Source organism: Saccopteryx leptura, chromosome 10 (assembly GCF_036850995.1).
Source record: "Saccopteryx leptura isolate mSacLep1 chromosome 10, mSacLep1_pri_phased_curated, whole genome shotgun sequence".
In the NCBI taxonomy this organism is placed as follows: domain Eukaryota; kingdom Metazoa; phylum Chordata; class Mammalia; order Chiroptera; family Emballonuridae; genus Saccopteryx; species Saccopteryx leptura.
Window position 1 is genome coordinate 75,092,644 of NC_089512.1, and position 24,529 is coordinate 75,117,172.

Sequence of the window (24,529 nt, forward strand, 5' to 3'; positions counted from 1 at the left end):
GGCTTCTAGAGGTCTAAGTTCATAAAGTGAATATGCATAAAAGCAGCAGGAAATCAAGTTTTTATAATTACACCTTTTCAGGCATACAGCTCCTGCAGAGAAATCAGCTTTGATTTGGGCTGATTTAATATAGCCTTTCCAATTTAAGTCTATTTCTTCACTTCTACTGAGCTACTGTTCAGTTTTAGATGGGGAAAATGGGTTCCTATTTTCCACTTTCACAAACTGGTAAGGATCCATATTTCAAAACAAAAGTGATGAGGTAACACTTAATTTTTTACCTTTCCCCCTAATTCAAGAGCATTGGGGGAAGGAAGTAGTTCTGTTTTGGAGAGACAGACTATTAAAGGAGAGAGCAAAAAAGCATGGAGAGACCCAGGCTTACCTGATTATGCCTTACTCAAAGTCAGCAGGCATCAAGCTTTGTTGCAAGAACAATGCTTAAGATAGGAGAGGAGAGTTTGAATAACTTCACAGCTAAAGTGGTAGTTAAGATGATATACCAAAAAAAAAAAAAAAAAAAAAGCATTGATAGAAGTGGAATTTTGATGAAAATGAAGGCCTGTTAGAACAATTTGGTTGAGTGAATAGAAAGAATCAATTGGAAAGATTTTAAGTTGAATTACAACTGAAAGTGGACCAAAGTAGCTTGGAGGTCTCTCAGATATATAAATGATTAGCTTAAACTAAAACTCAGAATGCTAGCTAGCTAAAGCACCATGTACATGCATGTTGGAGCTGAGTCCATTCCTTCAATAAGCACTTACTGATTCCCTGCTATTTCCTACTTAGCATTGATTCTTCAGAAATAACGAAACCAGGCCAATTTTCAAGAAGCATAGGAAGCTGGCACATATCCAGAAAACTGAAGATGTGTCATTGTTCTCAGATCAGAGATGTGGGTGGAATCACCTTGTCCAGCCAGGAAAATATCTTCTTTCCAGAAAGTTTTATTTGTTTTAGAGAAATATGTTGACTTATCTTCCCATTCACCTCAGGAATCCATTTGTATATAGTCTATCATCAAATTACTTTATATCAGCAAGAGTAGAAAGTCTTTGTGAATTAGCTTTATTTTATTAGGCATAGTAGAAAAGAGGTTTTTTCTTCTTTAACAAGCATTTGCAAATTATCTGAATTTTGAAAGCAGAATACTACCAGTTCTCCACTTCTTTCTGGAGGAAACTCATATTTGTGTCTTTAAGAGAATGGCTCTTATTCAAGAGTAATTCTTTAGTTTTCTGATTACACATTTACCAAATAACCTCCCACAATCAGCAAACAGTTAAGCAACAGTAACTAATGGCTGAAATGATGCTTCAGAAGTTATAAATTTGAATTTACCGTGATGGAACCCACTTGTAAATACTTCCTTTAAATGTAAGGTATGAATTAAAGCAAACTTTATTGTCAAAAAAGAGAAAAGACTATAAAGATGCTGTATGTACTATATTTTGATTCCATTTACTGCTTACAAAATGAATGATCAAAACAAAGTGCATAAAAGACGTACCTTAATATCCTTTGCTTGGGCAGACTCCCCTGTACACTGTGGAATGCATATTTTAGGTAGTATTTGAGAAGAATTAGGATCTGACATTTTGAAATAGAAAGCTCAATTTCTTCTGAGATGGGGCATTGTCTTAACAACGATGTTTGTTGTGTGTAATGGTCCCAATGGATACTTTCAATATCTGTAGACCCAGATCTAGATAGTGCATATTCTATACTTTTGGGAGCTCATCCTGTGTTTCTTTTGGAATATACATTTACTATGTACAGCCAGTGCTAACCACAGTTCCTGGCACACAGTAAGAACTAAACAAGCGTGTGTTCAATGAATGATTATACACATTGTATCCTTAATAACCAGCTTAGAAGGTCATTAATTTCACTTTTAATACTGACTTTAAGGAACTATAGCTGTGTTAGAAATAGTACTTACCTTTTAGATAATGAATATTTAATGGTGGAATCAGACAAAAACCACATTTAATTAAAGTACAGGGTAGAAATGTTTTTCATATAAAGACTTCCACACAGAGCTATGGAGGTTTGAGGAGAGAGAATTCATATATATTCATAAGTAAGGATGTGGACAGTAAAGAAACTCTTCATGGAACAGATAGAGATGGGTCTTTGAGGTTGAGTCAGATTACGATAGGTTGAGCTGGGGGAGGGAAGGAAGACATTTCTGGTAGCTAGTGCTGAATAGCTATGCAGAAGCAGGGATGTATGCAGCAGCATACTTAGGGAATGCTAAGTAGTCCAGTTTCGCTGAAACATGCATGGGATGTAGGAAATGGTCAAAGATGGCTCTGGAGAGTAGGTGAAGGGTCATGGCTTAGGAGGGCTTTGAATACTAGAGTGAGGAGTGAGTCTTCTCTTCTATAAATCAGAGCTGGCCAATGGCATAAATTCAGCTGTATTTATGATGATGAAAGAATGGAACATAGGACATAGTAGACCACTCTATTAAGAGTCTCAATAAATCTGCCTGAATATAAATCAGTTCTCTCCACAGCCCCTCACCCAGCCTGTTCCCTATAACTTTGTCAATCCTAAAGGCATGAGGGTGTCCTAAAACCCAGAATGGGGCCCAAGTAGTAGTTAGATCTTCTAATGAGGGATATTAATCCCATGTAGTTTGGTCTTGGTTGTTTCAAACCCGAATCAACAATTTACAGAACATGGCAAAAAGAAAAAAAAAGACTAGGGAAGGTTGTGGGATGTAGCTTAACTGGGGTTGGAAAGGAGCTACCAGATTTACTCAGAAGGTCTTGGGAGGCTGACTGCAACAGGCAGGGTAAGGCAAAGATCCTTACCGACCACTGCTGCTCCCTGACCACCTGCTGGCTTGCCACCTACAGACAGGCTTTGGAGACACCCAGGATGGATTTACAGGCAGTCCATTATTTTAAAAAATATCACATGAAAATTTTGTACATTTGTTTTCTTCTTCTGTTTGTGGCCAGAGGAGCAGTTAATGGTCTTGAACTTCAGTTACTGAGCCTCAGTGAGAAAAAATACTGTCAAATCTAAGGGTGTGCAGAGCCCAGCACTGGGGCTAAGCTCTCGCTGCCACAAGGATTAATGCCTGTCTTGGGAAGTTCTGATAATTAAAGCCTGAGCTGCTGCATACTTAAATTTTATTTTTATTTTTATTTTTTGGTATTTTTCTGAAGCTGGAAACGGGGAGAGACAGTCAGACAGACTCCCGCATGCGCCCAACCGGGATTCACCCGGCACGCCCACCAGGGGCGACGCTCTGCCCACCAGGGGGCGATGCTCTGCCCCTCTGGGGCGTCGCTCTGCTGCGACCAGAGCCACTCTAGCACCTGGGGCAGAGGCCAAGGAGCCATCCCCAGCGCCTGGGCCATTTTTGCTCCAATGGAGCCTTGGCTGCGGGAGGGGAAGAGAGAGACAGAGAGGAAGGGGGGAGGGATGGAGAAGCAAATGGGCACTTCTCCTCTGTGCCCTGGCCGGGAATCGAACCCCGGTCCCCCGCACACCAGGCCGACGCTCTACCGCTGAGCCAACCGGCCAGGGCCTAATTGATTGAATTTTTTATGTCCCCTTAGTATCACAAGTTTCAAAGCAAATGTTTAAATGTTTCTATGGTAGCCTTCTTATAACAAGTTTTTGAAAAATTATTTTTCCTCTCTGGGAAGAAAATTCTTTGTAGATCTTTTTTTGAAAGATGTCTTCTCCAACAGCACAAGATTGCATGATCTAGGGTAGAGTCAAAAAAGTTGAATTCTAAATTTTTTACTCAGCTTAGGGGTTATCAGCTAGGGATTATATAGATTTAAAAGTAGAAATCTCTGCCTTAAAAACCAGGAAGACTATCAATTTCTGGGTTTTTATCCCAAAGACATGGTTTAAAATATGTGTCAAGATTGACGTGCAAGGCTGATCACAACCTTGTTTATAAGAAAGAATAATTCAAAGCGATGAAAAATTCAGTCTGCCAGGAAGAGAGTGACTATAACTCAGCCATTAAAAATGGAAAACAATAGAGGTAAGGGATTAAGAAAAAACAAGAACAAACTCATAGACAGACAACATATGATGATTACCAGTAAAAGTGGGTATAAAGGGGGATAAGTGGTGATTGAAGAAGACTTGACTTGGGGTGGTGAACACACAATACAACATATCATAGAACTGTACACCTGAAACTTATATAATTTATTAACTAATGTCACTAATTTAATAAATTAATTAAAAGGAAAAAAAAACTAGAGTTAAATAATAATGAATACAAAAGTACTACCAGAGTCATTCCATATTATTCTTTCTTGTCGTTATGAATAAATAAATGAACTGTTATTAAGTATCTACTATGTTCTTAGTGCCTAACAATCATACTACAGATTTGTTATTTGATCTTAATAATTATCTTTTGATATATGGGCTCTTAGAACATTTTACAGAAGAGGTAGACGTTATGCACAGATGAAGATCATTTCATTTGGCAAGTATTACAAACCCCAGTTAAACAAGCAAGCCCAAAGCAATTCAATAGCTCATGTAACCGGAAGGTCTGTGTGTGTGTCTTCAGGTATGGCCATGTCCAGATTCTTGTTTTTTTTTCTGGGATTTTTGTTTGCTGGTTTCTTTCTACTTTTGTTTCTCTCCATATCTAGGAACTGTTTATCTGTGCTCAGCTTTATTATTTATAGACTCTTTTCACATCATGCGCACTGTGGCCACCAACTAAACTCACATCTTCCTGGCCTAGCAATTTCAGAGATAGAACTTCACTCCATAGATAAACGCCAGAGAGACTTTGATCACCTGTCTTGAATCACTTGACCTCTTGTGTACTGAGTAAGGCACCAGGGATTGACAGTCCAGCAGGACAAGATGAGAGGGAGAGGGCTGGCTATCCCAGAGAAGGAAGCCAGCAGGTGTTTTTCCCACACCTCTCATTCTTGCTTAAGACATTCCACCAGTCAGAAAGCTCTCCTTTCCATCCAGCTGGTTTCTAGTATTTGTCAAGTCTCATGGATTCCATAAACTTTCTTTGATCACACAACACAATCCAGTAACATAGACTCCTTCTTGTTGACTCCTACATGATGTCTCTATTACCGGCAATAACAAACGCACTTATTTTGCACTTTTATAGCCTGTTAGGTCTTTGCCTTGTCTATTGACTTGACTCTCAGCTCCAACGTGACATTCTTGGATTTTCATTTTCCTCCTTCCAGTAAAGATGGGGCAGCACAGCAGAGTGGGAGGAGCCATCTCTGGATGCTCACTCACTGTGCATCACTGGACAAATTACTTGATCTCTGTAAACCTGATTCAACATCTGTCAAATGGGCACAGAAATACTTGCCTCAAAGGTTTTTGGAGAATTAAATAAAATGACTTCTATCTTATTTCATGTCTGGCCTGTGGAAGTACTGAAGAGTAAGAGCAGCTGAAACAATGGCCTTTCAGCCCTCTGTCCCCTAGCCTCCACTGCTATTTTCCCAAGTTTCTTTCCCACTATAGTATTCCTTTTAGTCTTTTACTTTATAGGTTGTTAATATCTGCATACTTTTCTGCCCATAGGTGTGGCTAGTCAATTTGGCAGTGGACCATAAGGTCTCAAATAAAACCCAGGGCAATTCAGGCTTAGCTGTTTATTTCTTTTTTTTTCCTCGTACCACTCAGACTGTGTCCTCTCCCTCTTACTCTCCCAAAGGAAGGGAAGAACGATCATCAATGGTAAAAGGCAGTTGCACAAGCAACACCGAAAGCTGGCTTCACACTCAGGAGAGAACCCTGCAACTCCTCCTCATGGTTTGGGTGCTCTACACGATTAGAGAAACTTCTCTAGTAATGAACTATAGAAACGATCCCCAAAAGTATAGTCTTAGCTGTTTATTTCTTGAGATGGTATATGAATCGATCAGATGTTTCTTAGACATTTCAGAACGGCGTGGAGGCAGACACAGAGCTGCAGGTCTCAAAGGTAGGTGGACGAGAGAAGGTGAGATCACATCTTGGCCAAGCACTCAGATATTTCCAAAAACCATTTCTTTCTTAAGGGATCCAGTTTTATTAGCATCACTTCCTCCATGTTACCTGGAGCTTTAATTTGGGCCCTGCTGATAAGCAGTTGTAAACAAAAATGCCCAGTTGAAAGGAAGGGCTAAGAGAGCCATGAAAAACCCATGCTCTGGACTTTGTCCCAATTATTGGAAAGTTGCTCTTTCCATAGGTCTTAGAGCAAGACATCCTTAAACTGCAGAGGGCCCCAGCAAATCTACAGCAGCCTGTGTGCGTGTCGGCTAGCTCTGGAATCAAGGACATGGACTTAGCAAATAGTAAGGGTATTTTTGCCGTCGTGGGAGGGGGGCAGAGTGGGAAATATCCTACCACTTTCAAACACTGATAGGAGGAGAGTGAGTGCCTGGACCAGTTTCTCAGTTGGATGCCTCCAAACAATCACATTTTCCAGTTTCTTCCTGTTACACAATTGTTCTCTTCACACTTTCCTGCTATTTTCAGATTTGCCAGTTGGTAAGGGACTCAAGTTCCTTTCTCTGGAGCCTGGTTAATTTAATGAAGCTGTGTTCAGTCCCCTCCTTCCCTGAAGTTTGAGATCTGAGTGCCAGGATGGAGACGGGGGAGCTGAAGGGAGGGAACTGAGTGATGGGGACAATCTGAGAGGACATTGTGGGGCTGATTGCATTTGTGAGTAATGACAGCAGCTTATGCTGAATTTGGAGTCTCAAAGAATAAAAATAAGAAAGAGTGATGTTAACTGTGCAATGAGAAGCCTTCTGAAGCATTTCTCAAGATGAGAAAGTCAGGTCAGTTTGTACTTACCCACTTTTTTCAGCCAGTCAGTTCATTGAGATGAATAAATACCAGCTTCATAAAAAGTACAGTATGGACACCAAGGTAGATAATAATATTAGGGTGATGAAAATAATAGCTCAAATTAATGGGCACCTGCTGCTTACCTGGCATTGTTCTAACTGCTTTAGGTGCAATAACTCATTTAATCTGACCAAGAACTTCATAAGCTAGTAAACATTGTTCTCTCTATTTCACAGGAAACCTCCCACCCCCAAAAATGGAAGTGCAGAGAGTTACTATAGCCTGTTCAAGGTCACACAGATGATATATGGAGGTAGTCAGATTTGGATCCAGCCATAGAACCTGAACTCTTAACCACTGGTCCCTATTGTCTCTCCATGACAGATTTTGCCTTCAAAGATATAGGAATAAAAGAGGTGTCATGAGGCCAGGACCCAAGTCTTACCTTGCTATGTCCTTGGTGCCCAGCACAGGCCTGAGACCATGGGCCTAAGCTGCCATAATTGCCACACTTGAATTCAAGGAAAAGCTTTGTCTTGTGTCAGAAAGGAAGCACCCCAAAACTTATTTGATTGGAAACCAAAAACTAAAAACCAATAATGTCTGAAGGTACTATATAAAACAATGTAAGACAAATTTTAAAAAATTATAGACAGCTATTAATTGAATAAGGAAATATCTTTGCACACTTCCTTCTCAACTTGACACCATTTTAGGAGTCTGGCTGAAGTGACTTGTAGCCTTGAGTTTAAATTAGTTCCTTGAATTGCTTGGAAATATTAACATTGGCTCAAATTTTATTATTGAAGTTGGAGTCAGGAGGAGTATAGAAGTTCTCAATGTCTTCTGGGAAAATACAAGAGTTCTCTCAAGGTTAACATCTATAAGTGATTACAAAATTGGGGTTGGCCCGATTTCTCTCTCAGAATGTCAGCTAGGTCAGAAGGCAGAGCTTTGGAACAAAGGCTGCAAAATGGAGAGGTTTCAAGTGTATGTGTGTGCGGAGAACATGGGACGGGTAGCCCAGACTCAGATGTGAGGCTAATAGACCAAGAAAAATGAACACAGAAAGGGGTAGAGAGTTAACCCTGTGGGAGAATTCAGAAAAAAAAGTGAAACAATTTCTGAGGTGTGGCTAGATAGACCTGAGTGACTGTGGGGCAGGTAACCTGAGGCAAGTCTCTTAAAGGTCATCCTTAATTTCTTTGTCTCAAGAATGGAAGTTAAAATACCAAATTCAAGAGGTTAGCTTAAGGATTCAAAGAGAAGACATGTAAAAGTGCCTGCATACAGTAGATACTCAGTAATCTCTGTGTGTTGCTGTAAAGCAGGGTTTCTCATTCTCAGTACTGTTGGCATTTGGGGCTGGATAATTCTTTGTCATGGTGGGTGCTCCTGGTCTCTGTGGAAGGCTTAGCCCCACCCCTGCCTCTATCCACTAGATACCAGCAATGTCTGTCCAGTAGTGACCATCTCAGATGTCCCAGACATTGCCTGCCACGTGTCACCACCACCAGTTGAGAACCACTGGTCTGTGCTGGAAAGGGCGCACAGCTTCTCCTGGGTGTGCTGAGCCATGGAATAGGCACTTCCAGTGCTTTAAATGAAAAGTGAAGCACACAGGAAAGACACACTTGGGGCTTTTCCAAGTTTCCAGTAGGTCTGGATTTTTCTAACTGAATGATGAATTTCCCTGGAATAAAATGTCAACAGAATGGATGGGCCATGGGCTTAAGCCCCTGACCCCTGGCTCCCACTCAGGACCAGAAGAGCGCTGGCTCCTGAGGACGCACGCGAAGCTCACTGGTCACTCATCACTTCATTAACGTGGTTGCCCCGTGGCACATCTCTGTTTAACTAGTTAGTTACTTGGAGAAACATGATGCTAAATGGGGTGGGAATTAACCCTCATTTAAATTGTAATTAAGAATCTGCTAATCATAAAGAAGCTGGAAAGGGCTGAGGATGTAAAATCTGATAAAACATGTAGATGGTGTTCTGGGAACACTTTAAATGAATTAATTTATTTGCCTTTATTAGTGGTGCCAATTCTGGAAAAAATATATTTGTTGATGCAAAGTGTATAGTACTTTAGATTAAGAATTCAGTTAATGTTTGGTCCATAGCCTTTTGTAATGTTGGCAGTTCTTGTGTTAAAGAGTGAGGAGGTAGAAACACACACACACACACACACACACACACACACGCCACATCACATCATGCCACATCACATGTTGGAGTATCAGATTCTGACAGGCGTGCCTATGAATAACAAGATATATACTTTGAGGTCTTCAAATTATGTTCTTATTTTTAGTGTCAGATACACTGTACCTGGGGCAGAACTCCAAACCCAGTCGCTTCCACTCACCCTCCCGCAGTCCTCTGCGCTCTGGAATTGTCTCTAGTATCCGGCCCTCTCTGGGGCCTGGGGAAGAAGTGCCCCCACTCCAGCAGTGCATGCTCCCCTCTAGGTTACTGAAGCCCGTCTACATACTGCTAGCAGGTCCTTTGCAGCACCCATGATTTTAATTTACCATTATCTATACATTGCATGGCTAGTGGAAAAATACTTATTACCTATTAAAATAAAATACACTTAGATGTGAAGTAAAATTGACATAATGAGACAGAGACAGAGAGAGGGAGAGAGAGAAGAAAGAGGAGGAAAGAGCAGAGAGAGGAGGGGAAGAGTTGAGAGGAAGAGGGAAAAGGAGAGGGAAGGGCGAGCTTCTTCAGAAATTTATGAAAAGCTCAGAGACCGCAAAATCTGATTTCCACCTCTAATTACAGCCAAGCAAAGATGCACTGGATAGAAATTAGCATTTGATTTTGCACATCCATCTCCGTGCAGCCTCCTCTTTTTCTTCCTTACTGACACTCAGCCTGGACTTGAGAGCGAGGAACCTTACTTTGTTTTGGGGAGTTAAAAATCCATCTTCCAGTGATCCAGTGGAGTGGGGCTCCAGGAACAGAAAGTTTCATTGGATGCTCAACCTAACAACTGGGATCCTAGCAGTCGTGTGCTCAACCTAACAACTGGGATCCTAGCAGTCGTGCAGTGCGGAGCTGGGGGGGGGGGGGGGCTGGGAAGAGGGAGCCTGGGCTGGGGGACTAGAGGCAAGCAGAGCTCGGAAAGCTGCAGTCAGAGGAGGCTGGCTGCAGTTTTCCCCTAGGGGCTAAGAGACTACCCAGTAACGGGCAGGAGGATAAATAAAATTAATGACAAGAGTCCGTTAATTTGTTACTTCCTGTGCCTTTCCCTGTGCAAACTGCTTTGCGGCAATAACTCCTTTGTTTTCCGAAGCCCTGTGATGTGCATATTATTATTAACTTCATTCTACAGATGCAGTGACATGCTTCCAACTGTTACAGAGTACGTCTTACAGGGAAATTAAAATCAGGGCTCAGAGCTTAGCCACTGCCCTTGAGATCATTAGCCTGAGAGTCTGAGCTTGCGCCCTGCCTCCACTTCTTCTCTGACCCCAGGCAAGCCGTCTCGTCTCCCAGGGCCTCGTTTTTCATGCTCTGGGCTCAGTAAAGGTGATGGAGTGGAGCCTGCAGAGTGGGGCTGTTTCTAAGTGCTCTCCTGCTCTCTCAGGATGGTTTTCAGGCTCGGCGGGAAACATGAAAAGATTTGAAAGGCATGAAGCAAATGTGTCACCACACACCATGTCTGCATGGACAAATACTTCCGGGTCCATAAAGGGCCTTTGCTCAGCCTGCCCTTCTTGATGGGAAAGGCAGAGTTTGAAGAACACAGCTCTCTCCTTTTCCACAGCACCGCAAGGTAGATATTGATTCTCTTGAACTCTTAGAGTAGTTACTTTAAACCAAACCTGTCATGACAAGTATTCACCAAAATGTGGGATATCGTTTATTAGATACTCATTCTTGGAGCATTCTGTCAGCCCTGTAAGACAGTTTTTAAAATCTGCTTTACATTGATATGAAAAAAGTAAAGCCTCGCAGTGGCACTATTTGTCATGAGATCTGCAAACAGCTTAGAACATTTTTCACAAGTAATCTAGGCAGGAGATTGGCTTTGAAACTGTACTCTAAGCAAGGAACATGACAAAATGATGTAACCAGATGCAACATTTCAGTTCCACAACCACGCACCATAAAGATGGCCTTTTTGCTCCCTGAGAGCGGACATGTAATACCTGTATAAGAAGGCACCCACGCAGTCACGTACAGTGGCGGGCTGATTCATTTGGCCTGATATTCTCAATGTGTTAATCGGCATCATTAACATTAAGTGACTTCTAATGACATTCAGGTTTTTACTTCAGGGCATGCAATCTTGTCAAGTATATTCAATAGAAAAAAGATATTTTAAAAAATAGTCATATCTGCAATTGCTCACAACTGCTGGCAAATACACAGGATAAAGTTTTCATAATTTCTGACTTATAATACACAACTGTCCTGGGCAATTTTTAAGCTTTTCTATCATGGACTTCTTCCCTGTGCCACAGAGATGAGGGGTAGCACAAGCGAGAAATGCTAGTTATCCTCGTATCGTCCCTAACACCACATGGATTTTGAAGGCAAGTAAAAGCCCCTCTATGACTGTCAGATGTGAAGGAAAGTCTGAGGGGTACAGGGCTTGATTTCTCTATATCCAGAGTTACAGAGTCCAGGAGCTGCCCAGGTATAGAAACCAGCTTGTCTCACCTACCTCTAACTTGCTAACTTCATAGCACATTGCTTATCAGGATTTTGGACCCACTTGCATGTTGGTTATAAATTTGGGCCCTGGGTTTAGAGGGACCTGAGTTCTAACTCTTTACCCTCTGACTATTAGTGATGGATGTGACCTGGGAGACTTGGGTAACCTTTCGAGCTCCTCCTACTCTGTAAATGTGAGTAATAATACGTATAAGCTACAATTTTAAGTATTAAATAGCTCAACACAAAGCAGAAACTCAATCAGTACTGATTGATATTATTATTGTTCTAGCAACACCATGACCATCCTCATCACTTACTTACACATTATCTAATTTGTGTATGATCTATAATGTCATGTCCTAGAGCAGTGGTTCTCAACCTTTCTAATGCCGTGACCCCGCAATACAGTTCCTCATGTTGCGGTGACCCCAAACCAAAAAATAATTTTGGTGGCTACTTCATAACTGTAATTTTGCTACAGTTATGATTTGGAATGTAAATACCTGATATGCATTATGTATTTTCCGATGGCTTTAGGCGACCCCGCCGGGGTCGCGACCCACAGGTTGAGAACTGCTGTCCTAGAGGATTACAGAGCCAGATGAGATATTAAATTTTAGCTTAAAGGATACTGAACTTGACTTCTTTTAACTGCATGAGTTAATGTCCACATCACATGGTAACTTTGTTGTTTCAAACTAAGTTTGTTTGATTTGGAGAATCCCAAATGATAGGTGTTTTGTTAAAAACAAAGCAAAAAACAACAAAAAGCAATAGATGGTAACAAGAACAGAGATGCTCAAGTAGTGATCAGTAGCCATCTTTCTGAAGAAATAGGATTGGTTCGTATTGTTAACATATGAATCAACACTTTTCTAGTTTTTAAGAGTTTTCTTAGGTTTGAACCACCTTCTTGAAATCTTGCTCACACTCTGGATTTGCCTTAACCTGCTAACTCATAATTAAAAGTGGAAATAATAGCCCAGCCTTCCTTTCCCAATCATGGTCTCACCAGAGTGGGATTACAATTGATCAGGCATCACTCTGACTCTCCATATTCATTCTACCTTGGTAACACTCAGAACTCAGGGTCATTTTGAAATTTACTTCTATCTGCTAAGTAAGTTTCATCAAACAGCCTGTCCTTTTTAAAAATTTTATTTATTTATTTATTTTTGTATTTTTCTGTAGTTAGAAGTGGGGGAGGTAGTCAGACTCCCGCATGTACCCGAACAGGATCCACCTGCTATGCCCACAAGGGGGCGATGCTCGGCCCATCTGGGGCATTGCTCCACTGCAATCAGAGACATTCTAGCGCCTGAAGTGGAGGCCACGGAGCTGTCTTCAGCGCCCAGGCCAACTTTGCTCCAATGGAGCCTTGGCTGCAGGAGGGGAAGAAAGATAGAGAGAAAGGAAAGGGGTGGGGGGAAGCAGATGGGTGCTTCTCTTGTGTGCCCTGGCCGGGAATCGAACTCGGGACTTCCACGTGCTGGGTCGACACTCTCCTGCTGAGCCAACTGGCCAGGGCCAGCCTGTCCTTTTTTATAACTAGAATTACCTCCCTCACCTTCCCCTTCTTCTACAATGTGATAATAAACAAAACCTGCTCAATGTAGTACACAATTCAGGATTTCATTATAACCTGCTTAATGAGAGGACTACACGGAGATGAAGTAAATGAACTTTGCAAGATTCTTTTGTATGATTCCTTCGTAGAATGTAGTTTTTTTTTAAATATTATTTATTTATTTATTTATTTTTAGAGAAGAGAGAGAAAGAAGGGGGGAGGAGCAGGAAGCATCAACTCCCATATGTGCCTTGACCAGGCAAGCCTAGGGTTTTGAACTGGCAACCTCAGTGTTTCCAGGTCGATGCTTTATCCACTATGCCACCACAGGTCAGGCTATAGAATGTAGTTTTATATAACAAAATGGATCTTTTCCCACTTTCTGGGAAAATTAGCTGAGTTGACTTCTTTTTTGTAACTTTTTTTTTTTAAGATTTTATTTATTGATTTGGGGAAAGAAAGAGAGAAAGAAAAAGTGAAGGGAGAAGCAGGAAGCATCAACTCATAGCTGCTTCCTGTATGTGCCTTGATCAGGCAAGACTCGTGTTTCAAACTGGGGACCTCAGCGTTCCAGGTCAATGCTTTATTCACTGCACCATCACAGGTTAGGCTGAGTCAACTTCCTAACTCTGGAAGACTTCAGAATTCTGTGAGAGTGACTACAAATCTCCAGGAATGGATGCAAGTATGGTGGCTTTATGGTATTTCTCTCTATAAATTTGTATCTATATATACACCTACATATACATCAATGTGTTTGTGTGTCCATCTGCACAATATGGGAGGGATGAGCCAAAGATATATGACCCTGTTGAAGGTATTTAAAAACCTTTTAGACTATTTATTGGATGCAATTTGAAAATTTTAAAAAAGAACTCATGTCCAAAGTTCCTCTACACTGTTCTTTCTTTGCCAGGATAACATGTTAAAACACTACAAATCTGATTCTGGTCCCTTCCAACTGAAACCCAAAGTTTACAAACTGAGATTTCTCCCAGTTACCCTTCAAAATGTGTTTCTTTTAAGGTTCAGGTCTCTATAATACATACATTAAGATAGAGATCTGTAAAATTTTATTCACATACTCCCTAAAAGAAATTTTAAAAACTGTGTTCCTACTTGAAAAAAGTTGACATCTAGTTTTGTTTTCATTATAACTTGAGATAGTTGCAAAAATATAATTTCTGGCACATTATAAGTATTGATATTTTAAAATATACTCATTGCATTCATTTAAAAATGAATCTAATGTAATAATTACTTGGTATTCTCTATCATCTATGAAAAAATTAACGAACAAGTTCCTTTTGAACAGTTGGAAATTTTACATGTTCTTTGTGTTCTCTTTGAATTTGTATTTCCATTATCCTTCCCTCACACAGTTTTAGCTTAATATAATATTTTTTATATGGGAAGGTATTTTATCAGTCACCTTGTTATATTTTTTATAACAAAAATATGGTTATAGCCTGACCTGTGGTGGCGCAGTGGTTAAAGCGTCGACCTGGAATGCTGAGGTTACTGGTTCGAAACCCTGGGCTTACTTAGTCAAGGCACATATAGGAGTTGATGCTTCCTGCTCCTCTCTTCTCTCTCTCTCTCTCTCTCTCTCTCTCCCCCTTTCTCTCTCTCCCCTAAAATGAATAAATAAAATCTTAAAAAAAACAAAACAAAACAAATGTTTATAAATTTATAAGATCTATCAGTTGAAGAGTAGATTGGGACTGTCATTTTTTTGGTTAAGTATCAAAATTTTGTTTTGGGGTGGCTGATCATTGTAAATATTATGAGTGTCCTCTTGTCCAAAACAACATAAATGCATTATAAACATTAATAAATAATTTTAAATTTAAAAAGTTAAATATTTACTATTTGAAATATATAGGGCTAACTTTACTTCAATTAGTTTATATTTTGTGGGGATAAATATTTATTATTATTATTATTATTTTAAGTGGAGATAGTGAGACAGACTCCCACATGTGCCCCAACCGGGATCCACCTGGAAACCCCCATCTGAGGCCGATGCTCGAATCAATCCAGCTATTCTCAGTGCCTGGCCAACACTCGCTTTAAACAATGGAGATGCTGGATGCAGGTGGGGAAGAGGGAGAGAATGGGGAGAATAAGGGAGGAGAAGCAGATGGTTGCTTCTTCTGTGTGCCCTGACTGGGAATTGAACCCAAGACATCCATATGCTGATCCAACACTCTGTTCACTGAGCCATGGCCTGGGGATGAACATTATCTATGTCTAGAATGGGACATGATTTGTTATAAATTCTATTTGCATTTTTATTTTTAAAAAATATTTTATTGAATTTATTGGGGTGACATTGGTTAATGAAATTATACAGGTTTCAGGTGTACAATTCTATAATACATCATCTGTATTTTGCATTGTGTGTTCACCACTCCAGTCCATTCTCATTTTTCATTTTATAAATGTGTTGAGAATGCTTGCTCACATAAATGAGGAGATGAGAATGAATGAAATATTGTTATAGCAATGTCATTGATTTCTTTGAATTGCATCTGAGTTATATGCCTCAGATCACCAAAAATTATTTTTAAAGATCTATCAGTTGAAGAGTAGATTGGGACTGTCATTTTTATTGAAAGAAGAAAATTGAAATTCTCCTTATATGGAAAACAGTACATTACCCAGGCATTAGAATCACTCACTTTTGTCAACACCAACACTGATATTTCAAATGGTCCTTTTTTTTAGTATCTCAAAGGTTTTGTACCCTAGCCATGTACTGCATAGTAATATTTGGGATAAAAAAAGAAAGATGCTTTTCTTTCATAAAATGGGAATAGGTCATTAAGAAAGAAGACAGAAAAATATTTTTTAATGTAGGGTATTCTCAGTAAAATAAATTTTAGACAAATATATATGTGAAGTTTGAGAAATTTATATTTTATTTCCTTAAAATAAATATTCCTTAAATATTTCCTGTACCCCTCTGACAGTTGTGGTGTTCCTACATTGGTTTCGCCCATATGAGTTCTGGCACTGTTGTATTAGAAAAAGGCAAATAGAAAAGGTTTGGTGGTGGGGAGAGAAAGAGAGAGAGAGAGAAAGAGTGAGAGAGATTCACAATGGAGAACTCCATTTTCAAACTAAACTGCTCTATGCACCTGTCATATATTAAGGGAATATGCAATTCAAATAAGCAGATATCACACTGTCTAAATAACCAGTGAGAAAAGTGGTTTGCTACCTCCATAATGCTGGAATTACAAATAAATCTGCAGCAAGCCTCACTATTCTTTCCTTGCTCTCACAAGATTCCCAATCATTTATTTCAGAGGAACTTCAGCAAGTCCTGTAATACTTTTCCAACACGAGAGCACAAAAGAATGACTGACATCTTGTTTTAGTTTTAAATCCAAGAGATTTGGGTGAAAAAGAATGCGATATCACTTGAAATAGCTTTCCTGAAGGCTCAAGTAACTCCACAGCCCTTCAAGCATTGGAAAAAGAAATTAGAAGAGACAGAAAAAAAGTTATTGCAGAAAGCAAACCACTTACAATGAGCGGACCCCGGTTGTTTTCCCGATACTTGTTTTGGAAGAAAATGTAAACGACAGTGGCGGCCAAGGAGTAGAGGAAGGCAAAGACAGCGACGGTAACAAAGAATTCTGCTGAAGAGGAGGAGTCGCCGATCAGGGCCAGCTTCTCCCGCTCCTTTCCCTCGCAGGTGGGCACCTCAAACGTCACCTGGTGCAACCTGAAGGGCCAGAGTTAAGGAGACGCTGTGAATGCTATGGGGACTCAACTGGAAGCCACGCCCACATGCTCCACTGCAGAGTCACTCGGGACTTTAATGGCATGCCTATGAGACAAGTTTGTTAACAATATGACCGATATTATAACAGCAAATATGGAAGTAAATACTGAGGTTAAACACCTACCTTTGAGCTTCACAATAGCTGTCACTAGAGAGAGGGGAGGAGGGAAGGAGTGGGACACCTGAAATGATGATAAATTAGACTATGACATCCTCCTGATTAAATTCTGCAGGGCTTTCTCATCTTATCTTGGACTCAAAACCTGATTCCTAAACACGACCCACCAGGTTTTACATCACAGTCCTGGCTTAGGGTCTTTGGCCTGACTGTTCCCTTTTTCTAAATCTTTCTGTGCCCTGATATTTCCTACGGCTGCCTTGCTCAGGTATGAACTCAAATGCCTTCTCCTGGTATAGCCTTTTCTGGCCTATTAATTTCAAATAGCTCCTTTCTTTTGAACATTTCTATCACCTCACCCTATTTAATGTATAGCACTCATCATCTATCTGCCACACTATCTTGGTAACATATTTAATTACTCATTTTTTTCTGTCTCCATTGCCATCTCCATGATCATGGAGATCTTAATGTTCTTCTTTTCTGTATATCCAAAGTCCTAACACTTATTGGCCACTCACTAATTAAGACTTGGAAAAGTGAATGAACATTGTTGGTCCTGTAAGATAACTGATAGATCCTAAGTTGACTGAACTTTTAGAACTTCTATTTCACATAGTAAGTTCCATCAAGACAGCATCCAGGCTCAATGCAGCAGTTAATAGAAAAAAAGTAAGATTTATTCTGTGGGGGGCAATACTTCCTGGTCAATAAATGACACCTAGTGAAGATGTGTTCTAATCGGTACATTAGCTCACAAATGAACGAGGTGGCAAACTGTAATTTAATACAGGACCCTGAATTCTGCTTCTGTAGAAGTGACCTAATCATTCCTTGAGGTTTAGGGGACACTCAGAAATAGGCATAAATAAGATTTAACAATATTTGCACAGTAAGTAGCACTTGGAAAATTATCTACAAAAGTAACAATGATGTTAAAGTCATTGATGAAGGTTTAAAATTCTGAGCTTATGCTTAGGAAGTATTTTTCTTACTACACAAAATTTGAGCCCTTTAAAAAAAATTTATTGTGCACATTGTCTTACAATTTAGAAATAATATAATGATAAAATATTAATAACACTAGCAAATAACATTGGAGCCTTTCATGTGTCAGCTATTGTTTTATATGTATTATTTACTTTTATTTAATTTCCATAGCAACTGTATAATGCAGGTAGTTTATTGCCCCTTCCCCTTTACAGATAAAGAAACAGGCTTAGAAAGATTAAGTAATTTGTCCTAAATCACGTGGCTAGTAAATTTGGCCAGAGATTAACATTTGTGTCAGACTCCAGAGCTTGATTTTTTAACTTCTGCATTAACCTGTTTCTCTTAAATACTGAGAATATTAACTAAGATGAATGCTTTTTTCAAAGTGAAGCCCCCAGACGACTAGCATCAAGTGTATTAGGTGAGGAGCCACTGAGCCATTTCACCCACAGGTGTTGTAAAGTACCAAAGGCTACAGAATTAATATTAATATTTTAGGAGGCTTGGTGAACATTTTATTAATTTGGGTTAAGAGAAATTGTGAGAATAGTCTCTGTGCTGTGTGATTAGCATAACTAGGATGGCTCTTGCCATTGTATTGTAAATGAAAAGGGAAGGAAGCATAGATTCCCTGACATTCCACCACACCTGTGGGGAAAGGAGTGAATGGCTAGCCAGGTGCAGGAAGGGAAAAGCCAAAATAAACCTTTTCTTATAGCAATGAGCCATTTGCGGGCATTTGTCCCCATGGAAACTACCTCTCTTATGTAAATGCATGTGGTTAATACATCTGACTCTGGACAGAGAGATGGTGGATGAACACTAGAAAATATAGGAAGGCCTTTTAATATGTAAAGAGATATCTTTCTACCATTGTGTTGACTTGTAAATTTTGTTCTCTCCAAAATGATGTATGGTTTGCAAATTGAACGTGGTCCTATCATGTTAAAGGACATATGACTATAACCAATAGCGGTAAGGGGCTCCTAATTGCAATTTTTGCTTCTGTACTTCCCACTTACAAAACTATAAAAACTAAGTAGAACAAAGGGCCGGCGCGCTCTCCGTCAGATTTCTGTCGGAGTTCCCGCCGCTTGGCCAAGTTAGACAATAAAGCTTTAATGTGTAAACGACGGACCTTGCTTCTGTCTTCCATAATTCGGGTCCATCCGAATTTGGATTAACATTAGGGACCTTGTTAAAAAGATATATTCCAGGGATTTGTCTCAGATCCACTGAATCGCACTCTCTTCGGGTGTAGCCTAGTTAACAGCCAAAACAGAAGAGTCCAGCTCCCCAAGTTCCTTACATCTCAGAAACCTACTCTTTTATTTACTACTTGACTCAAGAGAGACCATTTACACAGTCCACTTGATTCTGTCCTCCTGTTTCTTAGCAGACAGAAAGGTGTGCACCTTCAGTAAACATCAGGAAAATAGAAGCATTCACCATGGCTTTACTGTAGAATTCTGCCCTTGCCAAAGATATTAAAATATTTCTCAACAATTTGGTCTGTGGGAAGGTTGAAAAATGAAATTGATTGAAAAAGTAATCATGCCAGTTATTCTGATATAAGCGATTTTCAGATAACGTACACCTTTTTCTCATCCATTTAACAATTTTTTAACAAGCAGGTCTGTAGTTCACCCAGTGGCTAGATGCTGGGGATATAGTGGTAAACAAAGATGAGATGGGGTGGGTCCTGCCTGTGTTGAAATTCTAGTTTAGAAGGAAAAGAAAGGTTTTCTGAGAGGAGCCCTTGGGTAGCTGGGTGTGGGACAGTCAAGACAAATTTCTCTATGAAAGTTATTGTTAAGCTTCAGCTTGAAGACTGAGTATAAATTATCCAGACATTGGGGGTGGAAAGCACATTGAAATGTGACTTCACACCCACTAGGGTGGCTGTATTCTAAAAGGTTATCAATTGAAATTGTTATTGTTAAGCTAAGTGAAAGAAGCTAGACACAAAGGACCCTTTGTGTGATTTTATGCATAGGAAGTGTCCAGAAGAGGCAAATTTATGGAGATAAGTGTAGTTTAGTGCTGAGGATTGGGGAGAGTGGGAGGATTGGGGATGATGGCGAAGTGTAGAGGATTTTCTTTGGGGTGATGAAAATGTCCTAGAATTGATTGTGGTGACAGATGCACAACTCCACAAATATACTTAAAGCCACCAAATTGTACAATTTAAATGAAGGAATTGTATGGCATGTGAATTACATCTCAGTAAAGTTGTTAAAAAATAGGTAGGAAACGGTATGTGCCACGATCCTGCACAGGCCAGTTGCAGAGCACAAGGGAGGTGATGAACTAGGGGCTGTAAGACTGGAATAGCCCAGGGAAGGGGGAGGCAAAGGATGAGATGGAGAAGTAGCCAGAAGTCCCTGCTGTGTTGTCCAGTGGGCCAGCTTGTAGATTTCAATCTTTATCTTAAGACAAACACTGGAAAGATTTATTTATAATAAACAACATGTGAAACAAAAATAGGCAGAGCAGTGTCATCTGCCACAACCATTTTGCTGCATATGCAGCCACTTTCCAGGTGCTAGAGCACACGTGAGCATCACACATGCCTCCAGCTCCCTCAGCTAACACTGCAGACCAGCTCGGCACTTGTGTGTGTGGTGGGGCAGCATGGAGCAGGAGAATAAAATAATTGGGTTTTTCCTGTGCAATCTGCTGAATATCAACATTTTCCCTGTTGCTAACTGTTAATTTACAGTACATGTTTATTGTGCCTCTACAGGAAAAAAGAAAAAATCATTAACAAATCTGCTGGGCTTGTTAATACCAACAATCTAGGTTTGGTATTTGACCCACAAGCCACACTGGGGTGAAATCAGTAGAAAGAAGGGAAATAAGAGTGAAGTTCTAAGTTAGTGCCTATTGTGTGAAAGGAAGAAGGGATCATTTATAAAGAAAGGGCATGTTGGCTCAAAATAGTCTGAGTGTAATAATCCATATCATTGTATATTTTGAATGTTGTATAAAGGTATATATTACTAAACATGTATATATAACAGAAAGGTGCCTTTAAGCAACAGTTAAATATATATATGGATAAACACATATGTCTTATTTTAAAGGGAGAGATTTTATAGCCAGCATATGTTTAGCAGCTGTAATAACTTTGGAAGCAAATATCATGCATTTAGAACCTAAACAAGTAAAAAACTGTTCTGTACAGATAGAGCATGCTAGTTGATGGAATCTGGAAGCCAACAGGGCCACCTCTAATCTTGTGAGGAACTAGTCAGGGAGCAATTGCTGAGCCCGTGAAAGAGGCCAAATCTAATTTGTTGATTTCAAATCCATAATTTCCTTCTTGGTTGGCCTGACTCAATCAAGGAGTAATTGAATGTCGTTGGGTTTTATTGCATTACATCCATCAATGAAAAGCCTCCATGCTATAGGTTTTTTTTTTTAAACTTTTTACTAGTGCTTAAACACAGCCCTTTAAACACTTCACTGCTACTTCATTTAAACTAAAAGAACTGCTTGATGCCTCACAGTTCTTAGTTCTGTTTGTATGGCTATTAAGTAACTTGGTGTTGTTTTATTAATAAAAATATTTATGAGGACAATGGCCCTTATTTTTCAACCTCCAGGCATTGTGCTAGGTTCTTTACTGACTGTTTCTCACTTAATTCTCACACAACTGTTTTTAGGTAGATGTTATTACTATCACCATTACACAGATAAGGAAACTGAGGCTTAGAGTGAGTAGTGAACTTACTGAGGTCATGTGACTAGTGGAGGACAGAGATGAGTCTCAAATGCAAGCAGGTTAGGAGGAGCCTACACTAGGAACCACTGCACATTTCTGCCTTTGTTTCAAAAGTTACAGCATCCTTAGATTTCCAGCTGAATGTGTGTATAAACACGAGCAAGCCAGATTTCCTATGCCATCTAATCTAAGAGTAGACTGGCTGTTTATACTGACAAGGATTCTAAACCAATGTTCATTCCACTTCCACCTTGAAGGATGCACACTGGGCATTTTATAGGGTACCCAGGAGTGACAGAGTTGAATCCCTGTAGACCAACCAATAGGAAGTCGTTAAAAACTTCCTGGTTTCCAAATTTTGTCCTGGGTTACTGTAACATATGTCTCAGAAGCAAGCAGAGGGCAAATGAACCTGACTGCTGCATGTACTGCTATTGTGATCATTGGAATGTCTGTGGTTCTTTATAGCAAGTGAGCCTCTTGGGTAAAGAAAAGCAGAGATCCTCTTTGGGTAGCACCGTACCATGATGGGCATCTGGTAATAAGACTTTTGAAATTACTGACAATATCGTTCTCCAGATGTGAAAGAAATCAGGACTAAAGCTGCCACGTCTGGGGGAGGCTCAGTGCAGAACAGTAAGGACATGTCTCAGGGGGTAATCCTGCCCAGGAACAGATGTGGAGACGACCCAGGGGGTGGGGAGCCAGCTGCTGTCTCTGAACCCTGACAGCCAGGGTTGAAGTGGCCAAGGAAAGAGCAGAGGGCAGACTGTGGTGCTGAGCATGTTTCTCTTCACTTGATTACTTTCTACAGCCCCTGTTTAATCCTTCCTACCACCAATAGTGACTTTAACCCTCTTGCTCCATTTTTCTTTCTCTCTTCCTAATATGAAATACTGGCGTTTGTCTGGTTTTAGATCATCTTTTCTTTTGCTAGCTGTAGGTGTCTGTATAATAAATGTGTGTATGTGTGCATTTACACATGCATACTCCCACTCCTACTTGCTCAGTCTATATGATTCACAACATACACAAATCACCACAAAATCCTGGGAGTTTATAAACACCTTCAGACAGTGCATTTTCTTTTTCTCTCTAGCAACCTTCCCATTTTACAGATGAGGAAGTTGGAGCTCAGTCATGTTGATAGAATCAGCACCAGTCACCCAGCTGGCACAGAGAAGAAGCAAACTTAGAACCCAAGCTTTCTAATACTCAGCTGTAAGAGTTTTACTTATGACCCAAATTCCATTTCTTAGTTTTTCAGACCACCAAACTGCGTGGTGCTCAAGTACTCCATTCATTCAAGAGGGATTTACTGACCCCATGTGCCAGTCATCAGAGAAGCAAATCTGAAAGGCAATGGATTGTGAGAAATAGAAATAAAAGTTATCTGGAAGACTGAAAAGGATAAGCCCCTTCTGTCTATCATTTCCTCCGGCTTTCTTACTGTACCGGAAGCAGGACATTTGGTGACACTATTTAGAATAATAATAGTGATTCCACTTCTGTTACTGAATCCCAGTCACCACCGGATGGTTCCTGGGCACATCAGAGGCCAGACAGCGTGCTACATGTATTTACATATTATCTCACTTAGATTTTTAAACTTGATCAAGGCATTGTTAGTATTACCTTTATTTTAAGAACAAGGAAAGTGAGGAGCAGAGCAGTTAAGTGACTTGTTGAAGGAAGAGCTTTGACAGAGATAGACTCCAAAGCTCTCATATAAAAAAATTTCCTCCTCTTTAAATATTAATTTATCATAACAGTATCATTGTCACAATCTTGTTCCTCTTTGTGCACATATTTTTCACATATTAGGATTTTTTGACTAAAGGGTTTTAGGTTATAATATAGCAAAACAGCAGCAAATATTGAGACTAAAAGTAAACTCTGAAAATTGAGCTAAAAGTCTCATCAAAGGTAAAGGTATAGAAAACTTTCAGAGGAGCACATATCTTAGAGTAATTACATTAAATACTTGAAACCATAAAGAAAATGTCTAGGAATATCAAGCTGTTGGTCAGGATCCACCATGCGGAGCTAGCCTACTTGGTGGAAGTTCCAGAATTTCCAAGAAATCCCCATTACTTTGTGGAATGTTATGTTCTCATTGGTCGGAAGGTGACTGCCCCATACACTATTCTTCTCCCAGAGCTCATAAATCACAAAGTGAGATTCATTTGAAGATTTCTATACAAAAGTATGCAAGCATCATCTTTGGAAGGAAGTGCTCCCCATTCAGCATTTCAGAGCAAGTCCCCTTCTATCACCAATATCTTATACTGCACAAGCATGATATGAGATTCAGCATTCCCATCAGCAAGTCCTTCCAGTGGCTCAAGTCTGAGATCCTCCTTTCCTAGCCTATCAATTAACTTCTGAAGTCCATCATGTATTTATTTATTTATTTGCTTACCCATCACACTTTCACTGACTTCTTACACCACAACTGGCTTTTCTGATGACTCTCTGGCAGTTGGTTCACTTGCCACTTTCAGACATTTTCAATAGGACAGTTGATGTGTGATGACTGTATGGAGACTGTGACCATTTGCTTCATTGCCCCTCTGGCTCACGGGTGATTTCAAAGTGGCTCTAACAGCACACATTGGTTAGAACTAGGCTTTCCCGTATGCCACCCACACCTCATAAGACATATTTTTATACTATAGTCACACTCTGGGGAGAATTTGACTTCACAGAGCTCAGGTTAGATTCTACAATATTTGACTGAAAAATATGGAAGATGGGGACAAGATGGGGACTGAGAACAGGCCTGGGAGATAGCCAGTAAGAAATGAGAGAAGGCTCCAGCAACGGGAC

At 40.0% G+C, this 24,529-nt stretch overlaps 1 protein-coding gene and 1 non-coding gene across 5 annotated transcripts in view; both read right to left on the reverse strand.

Annotated features, from left to right (window-relative positions):
• SYNPR (synaptoporin) overlaps nt 1-24,529 on the reverse strand; it is a 396,296-nt gene that overhangs the window by 43,585 nt on the left and 328,182 nt on the right. For all 4 annotated transcript variants that reach the window (XM_066351444.1, XM_066351447.1, XM_066351446.1 and 1 more), the window contains one exon: nt 16,604-16,802. In XM_066351444.1, coding sequence (XP_066207541.1) covers nt 16,604-16,802 — 199 coding nt within the window. The remainder of the gene's footprint in view (nt 1-16,603; nt 16,803-24,529) is intronic.
• On the reverse strand, nt 5,659-5,871 carry LOC136382632 (small nucleolar RNA U3). Its single transcript, XR_010747270.1, has one exon. It is a non-coding gene; the product is annotated as a small nucleolar RNA U3 (small nucleolar RNA).